General features: G+C 42.7%; 1 protein-coding gene across 2 annotated transcripts; it reads left to right on the forward strand.

Annotated features, from left to right (window-relative positions):
• The first annotated feature begins 1,120 nt into the window (after nucleotides 1-1,120).
• On the forward strand, nucleotides 1,121-10,241 carry LOC149340829 (follistatin-related protein 1-like). Of its 2 annotated transcripts, none has more exons than XM_089549725.1 (11): nucleotides 1,121-1,278; nucleotides 1,396-1,437; nucleotides 1,623-1,647; nucleotides 1,786-2,013; nucleotides 2,520-2,561; nucleotides 4,602-4,666; nucleotides 6,034-6,194; nucleotides 6,774-6,886; nucleotides 8,562-8,625; nucleotides 9,128-9,198; nucleotides 10,024-10,241. In XM_089549725.1, the coding sequence occupies exons 1-11, from the start codon at nucleotides 1,270-1,272 to the stop codon at nucleotides 10,059-10,061; spliced, it is 858 nt and encodes a 285-aa protein (XP_089405851.1). In that variant the 5' UTR covers nucleotides 1,121-1,269; the 3' UTR covers nucleotides 10,062-10,241. The 2 variants fall into 2 exon arrangements, with proteins under 2 accessions (XP_089405851.1, XP_089405850.1); XM_089549724.1 differs by having other exon boundaries at nucleotides 1,123-1,284.
• The last annotated feature ends 310 nt before the right edge of the window (nucleotides 10,242-10,551 follow it).

Raw genomic sequence — 10,551 nt, forward strand, 5'->3', positions numbered from 1 at the left:
AATAGCATTAAAATGCAACGCACTTGTCTCAGTCATCCGAGAGCGTCTGCAGATCTGAGCAGCCAACCTGTTTGCATCACGTCATCCGGGGCAGAAATAGGAAGGCTTCGGACGAGGCGGTGCCGATATCCTGTCAACCCTGTTTGCCTGTTTCACGGCTTCCCGTCATGTGATCCGGGTTGGTTGGAACTGATCAAAACCAGTGCCACTGACCACTGGCCGCGCGATGATTTTGCACCTCCAGTTGAAGCCAATTTTAGCTTCATCTTCTATACCCGGCCACCTTAAAACATGATGCATGTGTACTATTTGCTCGGTGAGCAAAAATTCGTGGAACATGACTCGGAGGCGTGAGGTCCTCTTTGCATATATCACCTCGAGGATATGGACACTGCCGGAGAAGGCACACAAGGCCACCTAATAATTAAATCGAACGAACGTGCCCCTAGGTGTAGCGTGTGTGACTCGGTATCCAAGAGGCACGGCTCATTCCAATCTCACCCCAATTTTCTATTCAGTGCAATTTACTCTACATTCTTACATGTCATAATATTTGAGTCATGTTGCGACCCTATATTCACAATTTATATGCTATTTCAATCACTCTTCAAATCCGCCGCTCCACGTGCGATTTCCCTACCTGCTCGATCAATCTGACTTTCTCTCACGCCGTCGGCGCTATAGCTTATTTGCTGTTGTGTTGGTCTGCCTGCACTCCGTACGCTGGAGACCTCAACACTATATTACGTTCACTGTGTCACCTGACACATGAGGTAGTACATCCCAAGACAGGTGCCCATTAGTTGTGATCAGTGACCTGTGGAAGCTCGTTTAGCTGATTTGATGTAAGGCGAATGAAGTACTTTGTGGCGCGACATTTCGTGAACGCTCTTACGAAAAAGATAGCGCACAATTCTACAGACGCCGAGACGTCTGAATGCATGGGTGGCCAATATAGTGGACCCCGTTACTGAAACACAAGTGGCGCTCTAAGTGGTACTTTCTCATTACAAAGTGAAGCTTAATGCTTTGAGGATTCAAAATACGCCGCGCAAGAACAAAGCGAAACTTTACGAAGCGACGAAGGATGGCGCCACTAGCCCAGGCTAGAGCCGGTTGCGTCCTTGCCCTCCTCTTTGAAACGGATACGCGGAGGCATGGTTTCCGCTGCGGGATCGTGCGATCGTGTTTCCGAGCCAAGCTCAATTTGATCACTGCCGTTCGCATGAGCGGCGTCACTCGCGTCGGAGACACTTGGCAACACCTACAATGAAGCTCGTAAGTGTAAGTAAGCTCTTTCTTCTAGTACAAGCTACTAACATCGACTTCGCGGAACTTTTAAAACTTTTTCGTGACCTCCCGCACGCTGATTCAACGTTGTTTGCTTCACTTCAGGCGTGGTTCCTTTTCGCCGCTGGTTGGGCAAGCGTCACATCGGTGAGCAGGGTTCGACCTTCTGTCAATGAGCGCTCCTTTGATCGCGCATGTTTTTTGGCAGCAGTTTTCCCTCACGAGCGCACTTAGGATACCTCAGGCGTGTGGCCTTGTGGTTGAAACATATGTCGCTTTGGTGCCGCAGAGAAGGAAAAAAAACTTGAATATGTCTTGTTCTCTCCGTACAGGTGCCGGTGAAAGATGATATCACAGGTAAGGGCTCTCCTGTTCTTGTCGTGTACTGGAAACGACTAAAAGTCGGCTCTTAATTACGACGCTGCTTCTCTTCGTCGCCCTAAAAAGAAACTCGTCGCCCTTACTAGTGTGTTGTTCCGTTTTCCCGCCATTCAGATAGTCAGCTGGACATCTGTGCCGCCGTTATATGTCGGCCCGGAAGGGTGTGTCGGATCTTGGACAATGGAGTGGCGTCGTGCCAGTGTGTTCAGCACTGCCCATCCCACCACAAGCCTGTATGCGGTACTAATGGAGTGACTTACGACAACCACTGTATGCTTCACAAAGACGCTTGCCTCGGCCAAAAGCACATATCCATCAAGCACAAGGGACACTGCAAGAAGCGTGAGTGCGAGTTTTCCTGTATGGCCTGCAAAACTTTGTAATTAGTGTTTCCTTCGCGGCGAATTGCAAGAGTATTCAAACTAAAAGTTGTCAAAAGAATTTGGCTCATTACCTTCATTAACTGAACATTTATTGAAGAGCAAGTTGCTAAAACATGCTTGTAAAAACAGCAGCACACTTATGAACACAAGTAGAAAGTGGAAGATTAACAGGTCTAGCTACAAGTGCGAACCAACAACTATGTTTTTATTGCCAGACATTCTGCATTTCGGATGCAGTGGTAATGGCTAAACCACAGACAAAGTATGCTCGAAAACCTCATCTTAACAGACAACCCATGGCACGTCTATCACTCCTGCTTTACAAGTACTTCAAAAACAGTTAGTTTTCAAGCACTCATAGATGCATAATTCCAGTACTTATTGTTTGTGAATATGAAATGCTGATATGCGAGGCAAAGTAATTCAAACCGGATGTGCAGCTTATTCTTTCTATTTGACTTCCAGCCAAGGTCAAGTTGCCACATCACAAGTATCACCAAAAGCCAGGTAACATAGCATTGTTTCATTTCTTAGGACCTTGATCTCATTACTGCTGCATTTATTCATACTTGAAGCAAAGCATGACAGAACCAAGTGAGCTATCCAACAGAAAATTGGTTTGCATAGTTAGTAGCAAAAACATAATAAAAATACAGAAGTCAAATTATTACATTTCAAGAAAAAATTGTACCCATAAATGAAACAAAAAATGACATTGAAGGGAGGCAGTTACAGCAATTTCGTATAAGTGTAGTGATTGTTGGCAGTGCCACTTTTTTATGATCCATTGGTCTAATAAAGCTGAGAGATCATTTGCTTTTCTTTTTCATTTGTTAAAAATTTTTGCGGAACAAAAGTCCTGTGTTTTAGTGGTGTTGTATATATAACAATGTTGCAAAAGTTTGATGGGCAATGGTTGTAATAATAAGCAGGCCGAGCTGTAGGCATGTCTGCTGATATAAAGGTCTCAGCACTCCTTCACACCTAATGCCACTTTGCTGGCAAGTATAGCACATTCTGTATGTTCTCAAAGCATGGAGCACAGTACGAAAGCTTTGTAGCTTCAGGCAAAAGGAAGGCATTGACAGACGCGTCATGAAGCAGTTTTCTGCCGTGTGGCAACCTTTGTTGGTGGGCCAGTCGCACCAAAACAACCACAGATCTGCGCTGTAAAGCAGGGCTCTCTAACATCATTTCTAAGTGCACTTTATGTAAATGAGCAATAGAGTATTTGCTTCTCCCTCCGGTTCTCATCCAGTTTGCTTCTTTCTTCTTGTGATTCTGTACTGTAAGGCTATTATAAATCAAACATACAAGCAATCATCTGCAGCACATGCAGAGCAGGGTGGAGGTTGTGGCTAGTTAACAAGTTCATAACAAGGAAAGTCATTTTCTCAGCTCGAGACACAAACTCACTCGAGGCATAGACATCACTGTTCTCATCTTCGCTTCAAGAACATGACACAGTAGCATTGTCATCACTATCACTGAACACTGAGGCATCAAAACTGGCCGCATGGCCGCCACTGTTGTGACCTACAGTGTTCTTGTCTGTCATTGAAAAGTTTCCAATATCAGCCAGATCAGTAGTATTTCAGGACCCGTACCTTCATCCAAGCAAAAAAACTGTCGGACGAGCCCTGCTCGCTGTGAACCGGTCACATAATGCCATCAAACACATGACGAGCTGGACACCTCAGAGGTCAAAAATGGTTGTTTGCTTGTGACAAGCCTGGCTTATGTCTGTTAGAGAGTTAAGGCTATGTGTGAAACAAGCATCTTATTTTGGAAGTACATTTAGAAAAATGTGAGCGGTTTAACTTGCATTGCTTTGGTGAGCAAGCAATCTTGATTAGGTATATAGGCAAGCAGCCATGCATACCTACATTTGTGAACCCGTTGCACTTTGCATGTATGTCCATATCTATTTTCTGCTTGTGACATATCAGAAGTGCAAGATGCCGGGCTAGTTGGTAATCCATGATGAAATAACAGCGCAAGGAAATAAAATTCGAAATAAAATTTCAGTTGTTAGTCAGCGCCCGTGTCTGTGTCTTCTTCCTTCGTGTTTTCGTCCCGTTCCTTGCGCTGTTATTTCATCATTGTGACATATGATCTGCTTGTGACATCAGAATCAGTCTAGTGTATACTGCTCAGCTCTGTTCTAGCACTGTGTCTTGTGTCGTGCAGTTTTTATAGCAGTCATAAAAACTTGCAAAGTTCTTGGCAACATTTAACAATTATAGCACCTATATACTTGCCATTGCACAAGGAGTTTCTTTGTAGGAATTCATAATTTCATTGCAACACAGTGTGCGAACTCCAACCCAACAGTACCATAAAATGGCTGTGCATGAAGCCTCTTAATGATAATCTCTAATTCATTAATAACAGTAAGTGTTTGAGCACCCAGTACTCGTAATGACATGCATTGTTATGGTTAGATGGTGGCTATGTTTGCTAGTGGCACTGCAGTTAGAGTACATACTTTAAGATCACTTTGTACCTTATGGTTGTGAATCCGTTTTTTTTTTTTTTTGTATGTAGTTGTTTGCTTCCAACATGAAAGGGATCGCATTCGAAGGCACTTTGTGGAGCTTCTGGAATCCAAGGTGAGTAACGGCAGAGCTACCCTATGTAAGCAAAATACTGTAGTACCATGGGCATATTTGAAACAGATGATAAGCTTTGTTCATCAAAGAAAACTAAGCAGGCTAGTGTGCAATAATATGTCAGCACTGCCCAGTGCATATTTGTCTTGCTAGAATCTCTTTATTCCACCATGAAGGTTTGTGAAGGACTTGTATAGGCATAGATATCTATAGAAACTGCAGAAGCAATGTGCTACATATATACTGAATCGTGGCTCGTATTTTACATACAACACTGGAATTTTAACCATCTTGAGGTTCTTGAGGCTCAGATACAATGAAAAGTGGGTAGCTCGCATCTTAGTCTGCATGCATTTCAACTATTGGCATTGATGAAGGAACCATTTTTGAACTAAGACTGGTTCAAGTTCCCTGCTCTTGCTTCATCTGCACCAGTTATCATTGAAATTGTGCTTATTTTTATGGCCACAAGCTGGGAAATTTTTTATGCAAAAGCATGACTAGTCTCATTATGAGAAAAGCTGTTGGCATGTTAGTGCATGTATATGTACTTGCAGATGACACAGAAAATCCCTGTGATGGCAAGAAAAATAGGGCAACAATGTCAGGCGGCCGTATGACGCACACAGCAAGCCGAGCACTGCCACTTCAGTCACCTACATGTCGTTCATCTATATATACTCCCTACTAGCTGACCTCGATGTGGCGGCAGTTTTCCCGACAACATTCGTACCAAAACTGTGATGCAACTGCTCGTCGTACAGCGTTCTGGGTGGTGTCATACGATTTCTCATTGCACATGGCTTACATGCTAGTCAAGTTGGAGACTAGCTTGCGACAGGGATTTGAACTGAGGACTCTATACACCTTCCCTTAAGGCATGGTTGAGGTGTGCACTGATATGTGAGACAGTTACTGTGCCATTTCCTTTCCTCAAAAACCAATTTTCATTTCAAAATTTTGATGCATTCGTTCGTCGTGCTCATACAGTGTTCCAGGTAGTGTCGTATGTGCATGTGTGTTTGGGTAGGTGTCAATGCACCAAGTAATGCTTTCGCATTCCTACGAATAAGCAGTCTCTTCCAAATTTTTGTGCACAGTCATTATACAATGTTCAATGGAACTGCATAATATGCTTCGTGGGTGCAGCCCAGGCTCAGCACAATAACAAAGGGCTGCATGATTCTGAACGATGCAGTATAAAGAATCTAACAGTTTGTTCATCTTGACATGCATAAAGTGAACAAGGGAGAGGAAAGCCTCAGGGCGCTTGCCAACGTTTCAACAAGAAGACTTGTCTTCGTTTTTTGTAATTTGTTCTAATGGGGCTTGTTTTATAATGCCATGTTATCTTCCCTGGTTGGCAGGTCTCACACGACAGACATTACCCAAGAGTGGTTGACGATGTGTTTGACGACTGTGACCATGATGGTGATGATTTCCTCAGCACTCATGAGCTTTCAAAGTGTGTCCGGAGGAACAACACCATGTTCCACACGTGGCTGAAACATAGAAGTGAACTGGCAGCGTAAGAAAGTGCATTTTCATTTTATAGTTTGCATAACACTGCTACAATCTGTATCGAAGTATAGCGTATAGCTTTGTTGTGTGCAAAGTTTTTTTCTGCTTTAGCTGCACTAAGCAGTAAATAAAGCACGCCTTCTAGTTCCTGTGGTTGAAGTGTCAAAACCTTCAAAGCGTAGCATATCTGGACGCCACTGACACCCCTAGCTTAGAGTATATCACCCCTAGTTTACGCTCTAAGCTAGTGGACACAACTGACCATGGGGCTGGAGAGTAACTGGCATATTGAGAAGAGAAAAGGCGTCTAGTGCGAAGCCTTTTCTTGTGTTGATGATTGATATTTACTTTCTATAAAGTATAAATGTTTAATATCTTGCAATTTTTTGGAGTGCTCAAAATTTGTCTTTTTTTATCTGACGGGAACAACTTATGAGAAATTGTGGCTCCTTTTCAGAGAAATTATTCTACACTTCTGTGAATCTCATTTGAAACTGATGAAATAAAACGCTCTATGGGTGTAAAATCTAAGTAGTAGTAGGTACATGTGATCCTTTAACCCCGGTCCTATTGTTGTTTTTTTTAGTACACTGTGTGTCGACGCCATGGTAGAGGTTGCTGACAGAAATTCAGATTGGCTACTCTCAAGGAGGGAGTTCCAGAATTTCATGAGGCCATCGTACCGTCCACCTATCAAGAGTAAGTTCCTGCGGAACCCACTCCTCTGTCTTTCGTTTCCTGCACTCTGTAACCCAAAAATATGCCACTTTCTTTTTTTTTTTTACCCATAAGTCTTCTTCACATGTCCTAGACAATGGATTTGAAATCCACATCCACCATTGAGCCGCACAACTGGTGCATTGCTTTCAGTGAGGCATATTGTTGTGAATATGTGAAGGGAGGATGAATTCTCGTGTGGCATGCAGGGAAATGAAGTGCCACAGCGCACTGCATTTATTATGGGCTGTTTTCCGCTTGCACATAGTCCATAACTGCAAGCACATAGGCTTGACACTTGCCAGCACTTCACTTCACCGGAGAGGGTCCAGTATGCGTAATTTGAGGGGTGCATGAAACTGTGAGGTCGTGTCAACCTTGCTCGCGAGCAAGATCAGGTTTGTGGTCACCCACACTAAGGGGGATGTTGTATCGACAAAAACAAAACCCTGACTGAAAAGTAGTTTGCCGATAAGTGCAAACCTGTATAGCTCATTGCCAAGTGACACATGCAGAGAAGCTCTGTGCCAGTTGCTTCACCTTAATCGCCAGGAAAGTCGTGGTTGTGCCAAGTCAATGTGCAGGTACTTATTTCACATGGTTAACAAGTCCGTGCTGCAGGGCTGTCATTAATATTATGTCTTTATGCAAACTGTACAAGTATGCCTACTGGGCAGCTGTTTGCATTGGCCTTCCGATTTTAGCTCTTCACAAGCTTCATAGCTGATCAATACTGCCAGATGAATAAATAGATGGAAAGTTACTATAGCATGTAAGCAGTTTCATTTTGTAATTACTGTACGTTCTGCTAGAGGGCTTTAGAAATAGTTTGTTGTTTCACACCTTTTCGATGGCATGAGAGCTTGGTCAAGACATTTTGTTCTTTATATAGAATATTTTGTAACACCTCGACATTAAAGTAAAATCTGGGTGACATGAATCTCAAGTTGTTGCGAAAAACATTTGTATCATCGGAAATTCGTGTGATCTAAAACGAACAAGATCTGTATGCTCAGGAAATGCATTCACACAGATCTGTTTATGGCTGCACAGCAACCGCACATGATGCATACCGCGCGAATGGCAATCAGGGTGCTGCCGATATGTGGGCCAGGCACTACCGCTCACAGCTTGCATTGAGCGCTGCATGATTGGTGGTCATGCGTCGGCGATGTGTGGAGAACACTTAGTGCCCAAGGGTGCGGTCACAGCTTGACCATTCATATCATCTGTAGTGGAGTGGGAGTGTGTTTAGAACTCCTGAAATTCTGCAAATTGTACGCAATACATTCCGGCCAGGGCATTGTATGAATTTTTCACCTCCCGATATTTGTATTCGCCATAATTGTATCATCAAGATTCTAAATTCCTTTTTTTTATTTTTATTTGCAAGATGTCACCACTAGACATCACCACTGGAGTATTGCTTTCGTTGGGCTTTTGTTTGTTCATTCCCCATACGATACTGTACAGATTTCTTGTACGTATGTGGTTTCCACATGAACGGGGTCAAAAAAATGCCCTTGTGCTGTGCAATGTCGACACATGTTAAAGAACCCCAGGTGGTCAAAGTAATCTGGAACCCTCCACTACAGTGTTTCTCATAGCCCATGTGTCGTTTGGGGACACTGAACCCTACAATTTATTTACATTCCAGGCTGCCCCTTGGAGGACCGGTACTATAAAGATGGCGATGAAATAATGATCGACTGCAGTAACTGGTATGACAGCCTTGTTGAGAATGAACTACATTCTTTCCAAAACGTTTGCTGTTTAAATAGCTGAGAGTAGTGCAGTATTCACAGTCCGTGCTTCATATTACTAGTGGAAGTAACAAAACTCTACTGACAGTCACACCTGTTTTCTAAGCAATGACGTGAAGACCACTTTGTTCATTCACTGAAACAGGAAGTTGCCTCGGAAGAGTAGTGATATGTGTTATGAAGAACCAGTGCTACGATGGAAGCGACTTGTAATCTGGGATCTTCTAGTGCTCAAGGTTGTATGAAAAATGCAATTTATACTAACTCTTTTTCTCTGACAGAAGTTTCAGACCACTACAGGAGTGAACGATGAGCATCACCAGCAGAGAACAAGCTGTGGACAGTTTATTTTAAATAGTTTCTTTAAGCTAGGAAGTACTAGAATTCAACACTAAAATTGTGTGGCATTAGACGCTAATGTTACATGCCCCTTGTTTAAACGCTTGTATGTAAATTTCAGTGTCTGTGCTGGTGGGAACTGGTCCTGTGCCAGCTTTCCATGTGAACTCAAGGCACCAAAGCACAAGAAAGGTGAGGTTGTGCTTGGATTGCTGTTTGCTCTGGTGAATGATGTTTGGAAGGGCTGCTATTCATTATACTTGCAAAGTTTTTGCATTCTATTTGTAGTGTAATAAGGGAGTAATTACTCATTGGCATCCACCCAAGCGCAGCCATACGGCTACAATGGAAAGCTATACAGCTTTCTCAGAAACTTCGTAGTTAAAGAAAAATTCGTCCTGGTCCGGGGTTCGAACCCGGAACCACCGCCACACCGGAGCAGTCGCTCTACCAATTGAGCTAACCGGGACGGCAAGCTTATGGTAGGGCGAGAGCGAATTGATCAAAAACTCGAAGTGGGAAGAGTGTTGGTCAAATGTTTTAGGGGAATCCCCCAAGGTGGAGTAGATTTTGTAATAAGGGAGTAATTACTCATTGGCATCCACCCAAGCGCAGCCATACGGCTACAACGGAAAGCTATACAGCTTTCTCAGAAACTTCGTAGTTAAAGAAAAATTCGTCCTGGTCCGGGGTTCGAACCCGGAACCACCGCCACACCAGAGCAGTCGCTCTACCAATTGAGCTAACCGGGACGGCAAGCTTATGGTAGGGCGATATAATTTGTTTTGATATAATTTATTAATTCTCTATTCATGCTTTGGAAATTTGTATCTTCAGTTATCACCCAATTTCTAGATTGCATGTTTTTATTGTAGAAGCTTGCATACAGTGTATTAGTCTTTGCTAAAATCAGGAAATTTCAGATTTCTTGATTTTCCGAGCAGAAATAAAGGTCTTGTTTTGTATATATTTGACTAAAAAGTTCATGCATATTTATAATTTTTGTTTTTTTTGCAGGGCACCACCACAAGAAGAACAACAATGTTTCAGATTAACTAAATTACTTTACGTAAGCAATGTATTGAGCAGTTGCCAGTGATGGTGTTCCCAGTCAAACCATATAATATTATGCGTTGTGATAAATGTCGCCTATTGAGCGCTATATACACGTTTTAAGTTTCCCCACCTGCTTGTACAACATTTATATTGTTGAATAAATACTCTCTGAGCAGTAACCTAATGCGCATGCTCAGTTTTCATATCAGACATTACTATCTACTGACTACCAGTAGTTTCATTGTTAATGGACTGTTGCTATCACAACTTTCAATCTACACTTATTCGTACTGAACAGCATTACAGTAAGCAATTTTTTGGGCAGTTCACGTATAGCATCATTTGTCAGAAACTGCCAGGCAAGATGTTAATTTCAAGCATGCATTAACTGTAGCAAATTTGAAGGCTGGCTTTTGTTATACCAGACTAAACATGTAGGCATGCATGTTCCTTGTAATGCACATTGATGCATTTGTGTAGTGCATAGCA

Source organism: Amblyomma mixtum, chromosome 6 (genome assembly GCF_055824585.1).
Source record: "Amblyomma mixtum isolate Tamu chromosome 6, ASM5582458v1, whole genome shotgun sequence".
Lineage (NCBI taxonomy): Eukaryota > Metazoa > Arthropoda > Arachnida > Ixodida > Ixodidae > Amblyomma > Amblyomma mixtum.

Coding starts and splice junctions, on each gene's coding strand:
- LOC149340829 (XM_089549724.1), top strand. Junction 4,667..6,033: donor TGGAGCTTCTGGAATCCAAG/GTGAGTAACGGC, acceptor CCTGGTTGGCAG/GTCTCACACGACAGACATTA. Junction 6,195..6,773: donor CATAGAAGTGAACTGGCAGC/GTAAGAAAGTGC, acceptor TGTTTTTTTTAG/TACACTGTGTGTCGACGCCA.